The following is a 17,216-nucleotide window of genomic DNA, read 5'->3' on the forward strand; positions in this document are numbered from 1 at the left end:
GAGGTTGAATCCTGACAAGACAGAAGTACTGTTTTTGGGGGACAGGAGGCGGGCAGGTGTGGAGGATTCCCTGGTCCTGAATGGGGTAACTGTGCCCCTGAAGGACCAGGTGCGCAGCCTGGGAGTTATTTTGGACTCACAGCTGTCCATGGAGGCACAGGTCAAATCTGTGTCCAGGGCAGCTGTTTACCAGCTCCATCTGGTACGTAGGCTGAGACCCTATCTGCCTGCGGACTGTTTCGCCGGAGTGGTGCATGCTCTGGTTATCTCCCGCTTGGATTACTGCAATGCGCTCTACGTGGGGCTACCTTTGAAGGTGACTCGGAAACTACAACTAATCCAGAATGCAGCAGCTAGACTGGTGACTGGGGGCGGCCGCCGAGACCATATAACACCGGTCTTGAAAGACCTACATTGGCTCCCAGTACGTTTCCGAGCACAATTCAAAGTGTTGGTGCTGACCTTTAAAGCCCTAAACGGCCTCGGTCCAGTATACCTGAAGGAGCGTCTCCACCCCCATCATTCTGCCCGGATGCTGAGGTCCAGCGCCGAGGGCCTTCTGGCGGTTCCCTCATTGCGAGAAGCAAAGCTACAGGGAACCAGGCAGAGGGCCTTCTCGGTAGTGGCGCCCGCCCTGTGGAATGCCCTTCCAGCAGATGTCAAAGAGATAAACAACTACCTGACATTCAGAAGACATCTTAAGGCAGCCCTGTTCAGGGAAGTTTTTAACGTGTGATATTTTACTGTATTTTTGGTTTTTATGGAAGCCGCCCAGAGTGGCTGGGGAGGCCCAGCCAGATGGGCGGGGTATAAATAATAAATTATTATAAATTATTATTATTATTAATTTGAGCTTAAAATTATCTTTGTGCAAATTTGGTTATTTGGAGTACTTAAAATGTATTAGTTTGAATTTGACATTTGATCCCACGCCCCGTGCTTTTTAAAGGCAGCAATACAAGCATAGTTAAATGATTAGAGGGTGAAGGGAATGCAACTCAGTGCCATAAGGGAGTGACAGGTAGATGGGTGGATTTTCACTAGCTATATTCAAAATTCTCCTTCATGGATCACACTGCCTTGCCATGGCGAAGGGGCTTGAATAACTCAGAGAAGCTATGAGCTATGCCGTGCAGGGCCACCCAAGATGGACAGGTCATAGTGGAGAGTTTTGACCAAACGTGATCCACCTGAAGAAGGAACTGGCAAGTCATTCCAGTATCCCTGCCAAGAAAACTCCATGGACAAAGACAACAGGCATATAAAAGTTATGATGCTGGAAGATGGAAAAGTTATGACACTAGTGACCTTCTTTCTCTCCAAAAACAGGTGGTTTTGTTGTTGTTTTTGCTCTAGTTTTGGCTATCTCTTTTTTGCTTTGAATGTAACTGCCTAAAGTCTTTCTTCTAATAAACAGCTTGTCTCCTAGTGGATGGTGAGGACAGAAACCCATTGTTCTGAACAACTGGGTGAAGAAGAAGAAGAGTTTGGATTTGATATCCCGCCTTTCACTCCCTTTAAGGAGTCTCAAAGCAGCTAACATTCTCCTTTCCCTTCCTCCCCCACAACAAACACTCTGTGAGGTGAGTGAGGCTGAGAGACTTCAGAGAAGTGTGACTGGCCCAAGGTCACCCAGCAGCTGCATGTGGAGAAGCGGAGACGCGAACCCGGTTCCCCAGATTACGAGACTACCGCTCTTAACCACTACACCACACTGCCTCTGTGCCACACTGGGTGGCAACTGTTTGAGTGGGTGGGTGGAGCTTTTTTAAAAAAACACACGAAACCTTTCATAATATGATTAGTCTTCCAGATTCACATTCATTCAAGTTGAAAACTCCTAAATATAAAATTCCATGACAATCAACAGAAATGCAACAACGCTCTGAAATATGGATCCTTATGTTCCTCGATATTTAACATTTTCTAGTCTCTCTGGGGTGTCTAGAATTTGACTGGAGTTTCCCAACATTTGTCAACATATGGTACAAATGAGCAGCTAAAATGTATGGCATACAAGAGCTCAAAATCTGCCTGAGACATCAGAATTTGGCCTCTGACTAATAAAAGGAATAAATTAGGAGATGAAGTATAAAAGAAACAAAAGAAACTGCAAAAAGGGGAGAAGTCAAAATATACATTTTTTTATCGTGAAGTTATGCGGTTTCTTATGTATGTAAAAAACCAAAAACCTATGTAATTGAAAAGTAAAAACTTAATAAATAAGTAAGGAATATGGTACACACACACAAAAAGAATTTGGCTTCTGGACATTAGTGTAATTAAAAAATAAATAAATACCCAGCACATTCAAAAAGGGCCAGAAGAGACTGCCTCCAGCCAGCGTTGGTGTCACTCACCTGGTCTCCAAGGTAGGAGCTAGGAGCGTGCCAGTGAAGCTCCTGGAAGGCCTCTGGGAAATTCCGGAGATCAGCACGAACAATCTCATTTTCCAAGCTGACCAAGGTGGGGACTTCCTGGCGGTCTCCGCTGAGCAAACTCCACCCACTCATGTCCATAAACTAAAGGTAAAGAAAAGTATCTGAAATGCTTTTCCCAGTAATGATGTATGGAAGTGAGAGCTGGACCATAAAGAAGACCGATCGCCAAAGAATTGATGCTTTTGAATTATGGTGCTGGAGGAGACTCTTGAGAGTCCCATGGACTGCAAGAAGATCAAACCTATCCATTCTGAAGGAAATCAGCCCTGAGTGCTCACTGGAAGGACAGATCCTGAAGCTGAGGCTCCAATACTTTGGCCACCTCATGAGAAGAGAAGACTCCCTGGAAAAGACCCTGGTGTTGGGAAAGATGGAGGGCACAAGGAGAAGGGGACGACAGAGGACGAGATGGTTGGACAGTGTTCTCAAAGCGACCAGCATGAGTTTGATGAAACTGCAGGAGGCAGTGGAAGACAGGAGTGCCTGATGTGCTCTGGTCCATGGGGTCACGAAGATTCGGACATGACTAAACGACTAAACAACATCACCAGAAAATGCAGGCCTGCAAGCTTGTCCATATACTTTAAACACTTTTTTAAAAAATCAGACTAAATTGTGCACTTGCAGCTGGTCTCTGCAATGTTGTCAAGCAATGTTACTGCTGCGACCAACCATTTATCTGAAACAGGATGGCATTATGTTTCTCAGAATGCATAACAGGTTGGCAATGAAGAGCTAGAAGAGCATTCTTTTATCATCTTCTTACTAGATAAACCTGGACTGTACAGTCATACCTTGGGATAAATACGCTTCAGGATAAGTATTTTCGGGTTGCGCTCCGCAGTGACCCGGAAGTAATGGAGCACATTACTTCTGGGTTTCGCCACTTGCGCATGCGCAGATGGTCAAAATGACATCACATGTATGCGCGGAAGTGGCAAAACGCGACCCATGCTCACGCAGATGCACTGTCGCATCTTACGTTCTGTTCAGGATGTGAACGGGGCTCTGGAACAGATCCCGTTCGCATTCCGAGGTACCACTGTATTGGAAATGTGAGAGAGAGGGAGAGAGAGAGTGCTGTCACCCTATTGTCCTGCTTCTGGACTTCCGAAAGGTAGCTTGACTGGCCACTGTTGGAAACAGGATGTTGGACTAGACAGAACTTTGACCTGACCCAGCAGAGTTCTTCATATGTTCTTATAACTTGGTATCAAACTCTGCCCATTCAGGTCACTGCTGGTGCTGAGGTGCCATCCTACTACCTTCCTCAGCACCAGATACAGGTGCCACCCTCCAAAGTCTCAGTCCACATATTCACCTCTACACGGTACTTCTCAGCGCTGTGACAGCGATCTGTCGCCCCAAAGCAGAAGCATCTGGTGCAGCCTTTTGGGTTGCTGGCATCCAGAGAGAACGTCCCCAAGTGGCACTGGTCACACCTCGGACCTTCCACATTCTCCTGTAAAGGTTTGAAACAAATAAAAAAAGACATGTTCACATTTGTTCACTAGCCTACTGGCGAAGATGGAGGAAAGCAGGAAACAGAAGAACCCAGGGTTCTTCTATCCAAGGAGCACAAAATCGCTGTTCATGATGAGACACAGCCACAGGCATACAAGAGAAAGCTGCAGTCTTCTGCAGTGCCATCATTCACCTGACTGCAAAATATCCATATAGAAAAGAAAATGCAACCCTTTTCAAAACCGGCTGGCCCGGTGCTGCGCTGCAAGTGAGAGTTAACGTCGCTTACCAAGATGGTGCAGGAGCACAGCAGTGGTGGTAAAATCAGGGCTGCACAGGCTCATAAGTGGGAGCACAGGATTGACTCTGCTGGTGCACCCACACTGCCCCAACCTTGCCTGCTGCCCCAGACCCTCCCAGTGACACTGCTGCCAGGAGGGCAGCACTGCAGCACCATCCTGGACTTTTCAATCACATGTGGATGGAATCAGGGCATGCCCACGACAAAAAGAGGGGCTACGTTGTTTTGTGTATAAGTCACCATCACTCTATACAGCCCTAAAATGCTTCTTGCTTGCTTCTTAAGGGCTTGCCTACCCTACAACCAGCTTCCATGGGGCTGGTTGGGAAGGCTTTCCACAAACTTTGTTTCTGACTACCAACTCCTAACTCAACTGTGAGTGAGTAATGTTTGCCCCATGGCGTGTGTGTGGCCGGGGAGTGCCTTAGGCATACAATTTTCATCCCACTACGATATAAATCAAACCTCCAGGAGACTCCAAGCAAAATCACATTCCGTGACAGAGCATGGTGCCTCAATAGCATTGTTCTTCCCACTCACTGCTTTCCAGCACTGCTTGTTCCAGTGGAGTTGTGCTGGTTGGCACCCATTCATTCACACAAGCCAGTAAAATACAATCCCTGAACTTGATGCAAAGCCCCGTCGTTTGTAAGGGAGCAGCAGACAAGGCATGATTAACCTTGCTGAGAATCTTACTCTGCTTTATAGCGCTGGGCATTGAAAGCACCAACAGGTTGCCTCTTGCATTTTGATGCCAGGCCCTCCAGCAGCATTTTACCCAAAAGCCCATTTCCAAGAGGCAAGCAAACACCAGAGTATCAGACTTACCTTACAGTGGCACTGCCCAGTGACTGGATCACACACACTTGCTTTTGTCCCTGCTTGGTGGCAGTTGCAACTCCTGCAGTTTGGGTAGCCATAGTAGCCCGGAGCGCAGAGATCACACTGACGTCCTACTATGTTGGTTTTGCATCTGGAAGGGACAAATTTCATATTCGTTTGCTTTCCTTCCAGCTTCTAACTCAGGATGAACCAACTGAGCCTTTATAAGCCCTTTGAACCAGTTAATAATAATAATAATAATAATAATAATAATAATAATAATTTATTATTTATACCCCGCCCATCTGGCTGAGTTTCCCCAGCCACTCTGGATGGCTCCCAATCAAGTGTTAAAAACAATACAGCATTAAATATTAAAAACTTCCCTGAACTACTTATTTCCTTCACATCTGAAGGAAGGGTGTTCCACAGGGTGGGTGCCACTACCGAGAAGGCCCTGTCTGGTTCCCTGTAACCTTACTTCTCACAATGAGGGAACCGCCAGAAGGCCCTCGGCGCTGGATCTCAGTGTCCGGGCTGAACGATGGGGGTGGAGACGCTCCTTCATGTATACAGGACCGAGGCCGTTTAGGGGTTTAAAGGTCAGCACCAACACTTTGAATTGTGCTCGGAAACGTACTGGGAGCCAATGCAGTTGAGTCAGTTCAGCCTTCTACAACCTTCTGCCCCCTTCAAAGGTTTGGGGGACCACCTCCCATCATCCCCAGCCAGGATGGCCAAAAAAGGGCCAGGATAATGGGGGCTGAGCCCAACATCTGGAGGGCACAAGATTGGGGAAGGAGCAAGTGACTCAAGTGATTCGAAGCCCTGTTATTTGCAAGGCTTACAAATTTCCTGTGCTGCATCTCTCAATTATATATCATGGCAATGACTGTGACACTTCTAGGGACAGACAAGACAAATGAGACTTCTGGCGCTCAAGAACCCTATCTCTTGACTCCTGCACTTTGAAACAAACAGCAGCATACACAGGAAAACACAAGAACAGCTTTGCAGGATCAGATTGAGGCTCCGTCTAAATCAGCATTTTGTTTTGAATAAAGGTCAACCAGATGCTTCTGGGAAGCCCATAAGCAGGATACGAAGGCAAGCTGTTTACTGTTTGTCCCCAGCATCTGGTACACGCTCTCTGAAGGTGTAAGTTCTATTTAGCTACGATGGCTAGCAGTGCCCTTCCTAGAATAGAACAAGGAAGGATTCAAAGCCTTCACACTTGGAAGGGGAATTTTTTCTCTTTGACTCCTGCCCTGTGCATCATACTAGTGCTACATTTAAGGTGAAATTTACAAAATTCCATAAAGATCCAGAATGAGTTTTGTTGTTTTTGATCCTAAAATATTTATTTTCTTTTTATTTGCCATTCCAGCACAGCCAGGCAGCCTCCTAGTGAAGTTCTGCTAACTGAGCTAATGTAAATAATCTCCAGCAAGCAATGGTTTGTTTTGCTCCCCCCTAAAAGGACAACAGTGTTCCTGAATTCAGAAAAGAGAGGAAATAAATGCTGCAGCCAATACACAATGAGTGGCTGCTGTTTTGGGAGACAAAGGACTGTGCTGAATGCAGAGATGACTCAGGGCTTTTTAGACAGATCAAAGGGATAATCAAGTAGACAAATCAATCAACCTTTCCAAAATGAAATGCCTGAAATACACTCTGAGGTCTGACTAGTATGAGGCTCAGAGATATCAGAAAACAACAACAACAACAACTTTGTTATTTATTCACTGCCCATCTGAACGGGTTGCCCAAGCCACTCTGGGCAGCTTCCAGCAAAATATAAAACACCATAAAACATAAGCACTCAAGGAAGATAGAGGACCACAGGCAATGTCCCCCACTGTGTTGGGGAGGCAGAAAGCCACAAAGGTAGTGTAGCCAAACACACCCACCAATGATATACAAGCACAAGTCCTGTTGAGACCCTGGCAGGGAGAAAGAGGCCACCAAAATGTGGCCTTGCTCAGAGTTCACATTCTCACGCAGCTCAACTTTGGGGACCGGCCAAAACCAGAGTTGGCCGAAAGCATCAACTGTCCAGACAAGTTTTATTTATAAAGCGAAGCAGCGCAGAAAGATATTCGGATGCCACTGCAGCTGGCGCCCAATTATGCATGGAAGTAGAGTCCATAATTACCCACCTGCACTGTCCACTGTCTACGTTACATCCTGGCTCTGCCAGATCTTGGGTCCCGGGACTAGAACAATTGCAGTCCTCACAGCCAACCAGTGGGTGACAGCCAAAGGTCTGGGGCTCACAGACGATACACTCGGGTTTGATGGTGCGTGGTGGACAGATACACTGTCCCGTCAGTTCGTCACACAGGCGACTTCCACAGTTGCAGGCTGCAAGGGAAAGCAGGCAGGTGCATATCACAATACACACACCCCACATATTAAGCCCAGAACATCTATCTGTCTAGCGGATACTGGAATGTATCTGAACCTGCAAGACACTTCCAATTACATGCCAATAAATAAGTTTAGTAGCACAAGATCCCACTTGCCCACACAGGCCTTGTTCATAAATTCTCGACAGGCACTCTGTAGGAAATTGGAAGCACATGTGCGTATTTTTCAGCCATTAAATCTAAAGTAGAAACAGAGCTGGGGAAACAACAGCTGCTGTGCTAATGTATTCTGTATATAAAAGACCATCTCAGCCAAGGGCCGACTAGCAGGATCCATTGGGGCTGCGAATGGTAAGAAGCATCTTGCTTCTCCTGCTCTCTGGCAAGTGAGGCCGAATGTCTCTTCTGGTAGCGGCCAGAGAGCAACAGCTTGGAACACTGCTGAACAAGGGAAGGCATCTGGAAGAGACTTCTATTTCTATGTACAAAGATTGGCCACGGATGGCCAGGGACTTATGAGTGAAGTTCCTTTTCCACAATCTGGACTGCTCAGAAGCACAATGCATGAAATGGGCAACTGAATATTTGCAGGCTCTGTTGTAAAGTTACTCTGCCAGGGGATAGGCTTGTAATTAATCTTCATGCTTGAATATACATATATGCTATGCTGGAATTCTATAGCCATGTGTATTTTGCCTGAAGCATTTGTGAGCTGGTTACTAATTCCAACCATTCCCCAGTCATGCCTCCTTCTGGAAAATTTTGCATCCATTTTTTCATTCTGACGTAGTGGCGTCCATGGATATAATTCCAAAATAGTTCTATGGAAGGAAAGCACTATGTTCAAAAGAGGTTCCCAGGCTGCCACTGAAACATAAGGATGCAGGGAAACCCGTAGCCCAGTATTTCATTCACATACCGTATTTTTCGCTCTATAGGACACACTTTTTCCTCTCCAAAAATTAAGGGGAAATGTGTGTGCGTCCTATGGAGCGAATGCAGGCTCCTTGGCTTCAGTGATAGCAACGCGAAGCCTCCAAAGTGCAGACGGAGCGCTCCCTCCACGCTCCAGAGGCTTCATGTTGCTTTCGCTGAAGCCTGGAGAGTGAGAGGGTTTGGTGTCCACCGACCCTTCTCACCCTCCAGGCTTCAGGGATAGCCACCTGAAGCCTTTGGAGCACAGTGTGAGTTCCCGCTGCGCTCCACAGGCTTCGGGTTCCTTTTGCTGAGGCCGGGAGAGCAAGACTCTCCTGGCTTCAGCAGAGAGGGAGAGCTGCGCAGTGCCCCTTCAGCCAAGCGGGAGGAGAAATGGAAGGGGCTCCGTTTCTCCTGCCACTTCGCTGAAGGGGCGCTGAGCAGGGAGGGGGATAATTTTTTTTTCTTGTTCTCCCCCTCTAAAACAAGGTGCTTCCTATAGTCCGGTGCGTCCTATAGAGCGAAAAATATGGTAGTATTGATACAGGTACCCCGCAGCTTCTGGGTAGGTTAGTCTGGAAAGCGAAACTGAACGACATGCAAGTCAGACCTGGCATGCTGTACATATCAGCCCTGAATGGCACAACATCTCTCAAGAGACTCACATCTGCAGTTGGGGAAACCCCAATAGCCCGTAGCACAGCGGGAACACTCTCGCCCGATGACATTTGACTTGCAAGCGCACTGGCCACCAAACGGCTCACACTGGCTCCGGATGGCTCCTGCCTCGTGGCAGTGGCAAGGCTGGGCCCCGTTGTTGTAAAAAAGAGAGATAGATATGGCAGAGTCCTGGCAGAACTTGGAGGATGTTGCCGGGCTGCAGAGAGAGGGAGAAATTGCTGCACTGAGTCTCACAGGAGTACACAGCCCACACATTTAATTCATGAATTATGGTTTGTAGCCTGCCCCATTCCGCAGCTTCTCTTTCCAAATATGGGGGCTAGAAGCAGAAAGATGCGAACTCTGAGCCTGGGGACACAGAGCTGCTGATTATGGCCCAATTAACAGGTTCTGCGTCTGTGCAGCTATATTGTATACATGCAAAATGCACAGAAGCACTGACTCCAAGGATGACTGGTGAAACTGGAAATTAAGGGAAGCCGCCTTAGATGTGAGACCTAGAAGACCTGCTTGCTGCCTTGCAGGGCTTTTCCCACCTGGCATAGGAGGGTGGATTCCTGACTGACTCCAGCTACAAAAGTTGAGGCTGCTGAAAAGAATATACTCTCCTCTGCTCTCTCCTTGGGAGTTCTCTGGGCAGCTGCTGTTACCATCCCTGGTTTCTGAGCTGCCCCTGACCAGCCACAAAGAGAGGTGCTTCCTCACACTGCCCCACAGGGGCCTGGGAAGCACCCCCTGGCCAGCCCCAGAGGCACTATTCGCCTGGGGAGCTTATAGCCAGGGCTGCTGCAGCAACAGCTATGCAAACCTTTGGGAGACAGAGACACGAGAGGGCATCCGAGGAGGGAGGTAAGGAAAGAGGGACAGAGGCCAGTGTTGCCCATGGCACCTCTGACCACCATTCAAGGCATCCCAGGGTGCCAGGGCCCACTGGTTGAAAACCACTGGGCTGAGGTATTATTTATGGGGGGTTGTTGCTGTTAATTTTTTGTATCTTTATTTCGGATTGTATTATCGATGTGGAATTTGTTCAATTACGGCTGTGCACTTGTGATGTGTGTTGTTTATTGTTTACGACTACTTTGCTATTTTTGTAACTGTATGAACCTTTTCATATTGTAAACCACCTTGACAGTGGTTTTGGCTGTGGAAAGGCCGCATAAAAATAAAATGGTGGTGGTGGTGATGATAATAAATTTCACATCAACAATGGGAATTGATGTTAAAGATGAAATCCTGGATGTATTCGTCAAGTTACCCAAAGCCCAGTAGAAGGTTTAGATTTTAGAGTGGCTGGGGAAACCCAGCCAGATGGGCAGGGTAAAAATAATAAATTATTACTATATTATTATTATGGTTTTGCAAAGTGGCACCCATTTTTTGTATCTCACTTGATATAAAAGCTGTTGACTCCACAGTTGCTGATGAAATCATAGGACTTGTCTAGTGGTTCTTCTGAAAGGTAGCTGGAACCATAACTGTCTTCAGGAACCACGAGGATATAATCCTAAAAGATCAAACAGCAAATAAACAAACTGGGAACAAATTGGGGAGGCTGATGAGTCAGATGACCCTTGTTAAACCACAAAAGAAGATCACATATTCCCTGCCTTTACAAGGTGGAAGGGCTAGCATAATGGATGCCTCCTTCACCTCATACAGAGAAATGCTGTTCTATAAGTGGGAGAAAACATATTTTAGAATTCCCCCTTATTTATTGCAGTCATTCTTGCAGAACTCACACACACACACAAAATTAAGATAGGAACATACCAGCCAAAGGTACCTATTCTCTGGCACACGAATGACCACACTCAAGTCATTATCCGTAATGTCCAAAACAATTTGGTTTTCTGAAACTACCAGATTCCGGCAACCATATCCATGTGGGCAGAAAGTAGCATTAGCCTGTCCTGGAAAAAGCCAGAGAGTACATATCACCTTAAGTTCATCAGATTCTGCTTTCATACCTTGGAAGTATTCCCCTTTGACAGCAGTCATCTCACACAAGCTTAATGTTCTACAATAGTCTCTCCCAACTTATTACCATCTAGAACTTTTGGACTACAACTCCTATTATCTCTGAGCTATGCTGGCTGGGGCTGATATTGTAGTCCAAACTACTTGGAAGGGTACCAGGTTGCAGAAGGAAGTCCTAGCAGAACCTGAGCAGAAAATGGAAGGGCTGGTGCTATAATGACTATTATTATTATCTATTTAAGGGCAGCTCCTATGCTGTTGGCTCTAAGTCTATGAAACCTTCTGCCACAATAACTCTGTTCAGTCTTTTAAGGTGTCGTGGTTTTGCTGCTGACACTGTAGGAAGCATTCACCTAGAGACTGGCTAGCTTATATACAAAACACTCTTAGGGAGAAAGTCAATGTTATGTTATGCCCATTGTCCCAGCAGGGCAAGAATTTCAGCTTGCCAGACAGAACAACCCCCACTCCCCGCCCCTACATACAGTTCTAGCGATTCTCCAGACCATCCCCCAAGTTTTTTTGTGGGGGGAGCATGCAGGGGATGGAATAATAATAATAATAAATAATAATAATAATAATTAATAATAATAATAATAATAATAATAATAATAATAATAATAATAATAATAATTTATTTATGCCCCACACATCTAGCTGGGCCTTCCCAGCCACTCTGGGCGGCTCCCAACAGAATTAGAAGCACAATAAACCATCAAACATTAAAAACTTCCCTAAATAAAAGCCCCATTGCACAGACTTCCACTGATGGGACTCATTCATTGAACTCCACCCTTAATTTACTATTAATACTGCTTAGCTTGCAGCCCTACAAGCCCCAACACAAACCGGAGGATCACTTACCCTGCCAAATACGTCCACCGTTGATCAACACTTCCACAGGAAAAGTTGGGTGACTGGGCTGGTAACAGTGCAGGATGAAGGCATAACGTCCCAGACTTTGGATGTGGCCATTCAACACAATAGTTGTCTACAAGAAAGCACAGGGGCAGAATCCTAAACACTATTGTTTCATTGTGTCACTGATTTTTTAATTTCAGGATGCGTCAGCGACTTCGGTCCCACTTATGTCAGAACCAGCCACCCCAAAGGAAAAGACTGGGATACCAGAATTTCTGCTGGTATTTATTTTCCCTATAAAGGTACCTCCACAAGAAAAGACTGCCAAGTCAGCAGGGGCACATGCTGTGAAATACTCCCCTGTTTACATCTGAGGCACTGCCAACATTTCTGTGCCCACCTCCGTAATCTCTGTTTTGATGCCACACCCCACTCTGGAAGTGGAAACCTTTGATAGCTGGAGTGCCAGCGTGAAAACTTCCCTCTTCTCTTTGGCTGCTGCTTCTCTGCCCACCTGCTGCGGCCCACTTCAATTAGAGGAAGAGGGTGATGCCCACAAACAAAGATCAGCACCAAAACCTCCTTCGCACATGGACTTCCTGACACACTGCACAGGAGTCCTAGGACAGCATTTCCTTTCACATTAAAGAAACAACAACACCTCATTGCAAAGTATTGGAAGACACAAGAATTACCCACTTTGGAAGAATGGCAGGTGCAAGTAATCGACTATATGGAAATGGCTGAGATGACTGGCAGAATCCGAGACCAGGGAGAAGAGTTGGTGGAAGAAGATTGGAGGAAATTTAAAATTTATTTACAGAAGTATTGTAAAATGTATGAATGCTGATGACATTGAAATAAAATGAAGGGATTCTAGTAATAAGAGATAAAAATTTGAAATTTGGGAGGTAAAATATATAAGGATAAAGTAGTAGGATACGAACTTGCTGAACTAATTGTTAAAAAGGGATATAAAAAAGGGAGGCGTGAGGAAGTCAGGAAAATGTTAATTGAAGATGAATAATTAGAAAAGAGTGATTTGTGTTTTTCATTTTATTGTTTGTGTGTTGATTGTTCTTTTTTTTCTCTTGTTAAATGTTTGTATTTTATGTATTGTGAAAGTTTGTATTGTTGTGTTTTATATTTTTTGTGATCTTATTGTCCTATTTTTCTATTGTTAAACTGAATAAAATATTATTTTTAAAAAATAAATAAAGAAACAACAACACTTACACTATGGATTTTGTGTTGTCTCTAAAGCAGCACCAGCCAAGTTCCACTGGTGCAATGGCGCTTTCATTCCCTCTCCTCTCCCTGCATGCCCCCAAAATATTCTCTGGAGGGTCCCCGAACCATCCAGAGTTGATTCTGAGGATGCTCTGCATGCATGGGAGAAGGGGAGGATAATACTCCAGAACGGGAGCACTGGATACGTCCCATAATGTCTAGCTCATAATGTCTTCCCTGGGGCTGCCGCCACCACCACTGCCGCCGCTGCCACCGCTGCTTCTCGTGGGTAGGCAGAGTGAGGTTGTCCGCTCCGCTCTCTGGCCCACAGGAGCACCAGGGCGCCGGCGGCAGCAGCGGAGGGAAGATGATCAGCGCGAAAGGGCTGGATCCAGAGAGGGGCTGCTTAAAATGGAGCTCAGCCAGCTCAGCCCAGCCCCCTTGCTCCTCTAGGCAGGGCAGGCAGAAGCCAGGAGGAGGGAGGGAGGGAGGAAGGAAGCGCCGCTGTGGTGTGTGTGTGGGAATGGAATGGCACGGGGGTGGGGGTGGCGCAGCCCGAATGAACAGAATCCCCACGCCGATCCACGGATAGTCCGCAGGCCAGATCCTGAAGGCAATTGGGCCTGATCTCAACAAATGCTAGTTTCTAATTTCCTCTTCATCGCACTTACCTGGGGAGCCTTTAGCAGGATGAGCTCTGCAGAGGAGTCTAATAAGGTAGGAGGCTGAAGTGGAGCTGCAGGTGGAATAGCCACTGGGGGGACACTAAAGGCATGGATCAGGGGGAAGCCGGGAGCGATTGGTAGTAACTGTCCTTCCTCCAAGACAACGGATTGCGAAATCTTCTGATACCTTGATGGGACACAGGAACTACTTTGGAGCAGAAAAGAAGAAGAATTTTAAGGGCTCTGGAGTCAAACAAAAGGCAAATATTCCCATGGGAACCCAGCAAGGAAGGGAATTCAAATGTCCATAATGCAAAGCATGCCTTATACAGGATTACAGGAAGACTTTATTAGAGAGGGGACAGCATCTTTTCCTGGCTCCTATATACAATCTAAAACTTATCTAGTAGCACCTTATAGACCAACTAAGTTCTGCTATAAGCTTTCGTGTGCATGCACATTTCTTCCGATACCATGCACACGAAAGCTTATACCAGAACAAACTTAGCTGGTCCATAAGGTGCTACTAGACATTCCCCCCGCCCCAACTGTGTCAGGCCAACATGGTTTCCTACCTGAATCTAGAATCTAAAACTTAGTCAAGCTTCACCTAGTCTGGATAAGAGATGCATCCTTTTAGTTGAGCTTCATCCACTAGGCTGAAGAAACAACAAGAGAACTAAGGTTTAAGAATCTGCATGCTAGGAATCCTCCATCATAGGGTGTCCTGCTAGTTTTGAGTGGGAACATCCATTTACAAGGGACTACGCGTATTGATGGAGGGTAGGTCTAGCAATGGCTATTAACCATTCAAGTTCAGAGGAAGTAGGTCACCAGGAATCAGTTGTTGGGTTCAAGTTCTGCTCAGAGGCTTCCCTGAGGCATCTGATTAGCTATCACAGGGAACATGACGCTCACTTAGATGGACCTTTCTCCATACTTCCTCGGGAAATACGTGGTGCCTCTTCTACTTCATAGCCTCAAGTGCCTACACTCCTGTGCCAAGTTCTAGCTACCTTCCCAATATTATATAGTCTCCAATTCCTGGGCAGAAATTAGCTACTGCAGCTGCCCACTGAGATACCTAGAGTCAACACATACAAAATTCCACCGATCATTCCAAGTGGACTCTCTAATGGAATTTGAGAATTAGCTGTGGAGAATCTTGGACACCCACACCCGACCCCGATAGTAGTTAAATGGTACTCAAGCACTCTTTACACTGTCTTGCAATATACTACCCGCAAGTGAAATGAAGCATAATGTGACTGTACTTGCCCTGATCCAATCATTCAAGGTTACCCTTGCTTCTTCTCCTGTCCTTCACACTTGTCTTTTGTTTATGTTAACTCTTGTAAAGCACCATACACGCTGACCTTATTAACTAATTAAAATACAATACCACCCATAACCCATTAAAATAAGACGATGGCATATAAAGCCTAACACAAGTGTGGGGAACCTCTGGACCTCCAGATGTTTCTGAACTAGAATTTCCATCAGCCCTAGCAAGCATGGCCAGTGGACAGGGATGATGATGGGAGCTGTAGCACAGCAACATCTGGAGGGCCAACCGTTTGCCACACCTGGCATAACACAGTGACTCTGGGGCATGTTCGTCTTCAATCATTTGAGAACTCTTTAAGCCATTAACAGGATCTAGTGAATGGTTTTTGAAGCATTTGATGTGAACTGTAGCACCGTTAAAACTAGACCTGGTCAATTGCCTGGGTGAGAGACCAATGGAAGCTCTGGTTTTAAGCATAATACATTTTTTAAAGACCTTTACCTGTTTGGTGAGAATGCTCCATGGACACTGATGCAGTGAACGTTTGGTTCCACAAACTCTAATGTGAATTGTTCATATGGGATGAGGTATACTTTGTGCTAAAGACAGAAGAGAAGGGAAAACAAGGTTGGGCATGGAGGGGAGGAGAACCACTTGTGCTTTTGTTTATAGGTCAGTGCAAATATTACTTTTAGAAGGACAATTGTATGTAGGGCAATTTAGAACTCTCACATCCAAAGCAGAAACCTATGGAGGAATGCAGCAGGTGTCTGTGTGATGAGACAAAATCTGTTTCTCATTTTGTCTAGTCCCAGAACTAACAGCTGCAGTCTGTGTCCTCACAAGATATGTTACCAGAGTGGTTACTGGTTCATATCATCCAGATGTTGTGATGTTTGCATCAGCATTTCCTAGTAAAAGCTTCTTTGGCAAGGAAGTGACTTTTTATTGTGGTGAACTTCCATATTCCTCCAGAAACTAGATCTAGATAATTCTGATGCAAACTCCATAATTATTTTCCAGAAACTAAATTGAAGTAATTCTGGTGCTACCTATGATATGGGAATATAAGGGCAGGATGAATAGATTCCCTTCCTAGTAAGGGGGAAATGGGAAGACTAAGGCCATAGACTAACAGTGGGATAGACCCACCAAGTTTGCCAAAGCAAAAAGCATTATTCATCTTGACTGCTTCTCAAGAGCAAATGAAACCTTTTCCTGTCACTGAACTGAGAACAGAAACGCAGAAATCTCTTTCAGAGCTTGCATCATGCCTTCCTACTCCTTAGCTCAGACTGTGTCTGTTATGTACTGAGTTGAATAGGATCCAAATTGCAGCAGTCTGATTGGTCCTAGAACAATAGGATTCAGAATGCAGCAGTCTGATTGGTCCTAGAACAATAGGATCCAGAATGCAGCAGTCTGATTGGTCCGCAGGAGCCACCCAATCCAACTCCAGGTGGAAGTGAATCCACAACCTGATTGGTCTACAGGAAAATCCCGGAACTAGCCAATCTTGTGGGGCCCATTGTGTAAATAATGTATATAAAGCAGACATTTTGGGGGAACTTCCATTCCTCACTACTATGAGCTGAATAACGAGCATGAAATCCACACTCGACTCCGAGTATATTTCAGTGTCCAAAGCCGGTTTCCCTTCTCCAATCTTTCCCCACCCCACAGCCACTAATATTCCTCCTCTTCCACTTGCTCCCACCTTCGAATTGTGAGGTTTGCTGCAGACATTTTGCCACAGTCTGGCAATGCTTTGCTTCAAAGGCTTACCAGGAAAAAGTGGGCCTGATCTGCAGAGAACTGAATCGTAGCTTTGGTGGCCAGATCGAAAGCTGCCAAGCGATTTAGCGAATCTAAAACTATCCCACGGCAGAGGAAACTGCAAGACAAAAGCAGCGGTCAAGCTCAAGGATAGTCTTATCCTGCCAAGTACTCTTCCCCACCCCACCTCCTTGGTGGTTTCCCTTGTAACTCTTTGAATTGCTTTCTTTGAGTAATAGCATCGGGGTGTTTCCCAAGGATATCCAGGTCTTCGTTTCCTATCGTTAAGGTCACGGGCTGAAGTCGAAGGAGTTCCCAGACAATGCCATAAATCTGTCATTTATATAAATACTGTCTAGTTGCTTAAATAGAGCACCAAGGCTTCGGATGCTCATGCTATTTTCAATTTCACCCCTCCTTCTT

The 17,216-nt window shown here is 45.8% G+C and overlaps 1 protein-coding gene across 3 annotated transcripts in view; it reads right to left on the reverse strand.

The window, feature by feature from the left end:
* Positions 1-17,216, reverse strand: part of LAMA5 (laminin subunit alpha 5) — a 207,160-nt gene that overhangs the window by 57,124 nt on the left and 132,820 nt on the right. For 2 of the 3 annotated variants that reach the window (XM_053394447.1, XM_053394448.1), the window contains exons 28-38: positions 16,803-16,911; positions 15,519-15,616; positions 13,736-13,937; positions 11,838-11,964; positions 10,767-10,906; positions 10,385-10,500; positions 8,978-9,189; positions 7,188-7,392; positions 5,035-5,179; positions 3,763-3,903; positions 2,361-2,522 (exon numbers count right to left, since the gene is read on the reverse strand). In XM_053394447.1, the coding sequence (XP_053250422.1) occupies positions 2,361-2,522; positions 3,763-3,903; positions 5,035-5,179; positions 7,188-7,392; positions 8,978-9,189; positions 10,385-10,500; positions 10,767-10,906; positions 11,838-11,964; positions 13,736-13,937; positions 15,519-15,616; positions 16,803-16,911 (1,657 nt within the window). The remainder of the gene's footprint in view (positions 1-2,360; positions 2,523-3,762; positions 3,904-5,034; positions 5,180-7,187; positions 7,393-8,977; positions 9,190-10,384; positions 10,501-10,766; positions 10,907-11,837; positions 11,965-13,735; positions 13,938-15,518; positions 15,617-16,802; positions 16,912-17,216) is intronic. The other variant, XM_053394450.1, reaches the window with a different exon arrangement.

The sequence above is a fragment of the Podarcis raffonei genome, chromosome 6 (genome assembly GCF_027172205.1).
Source record: "Podarcis raffonei isolate rPodRaf1 chromosome 6, rPodRaf1.pri, whole genome shotgun sequence".
Classification (NCBI taxonomy): Eukaryota; Metazoa; Chordata; class Lepidosauria; order Squamata; family Lacertidae; genus Podarcis; species Podarcis raffonei.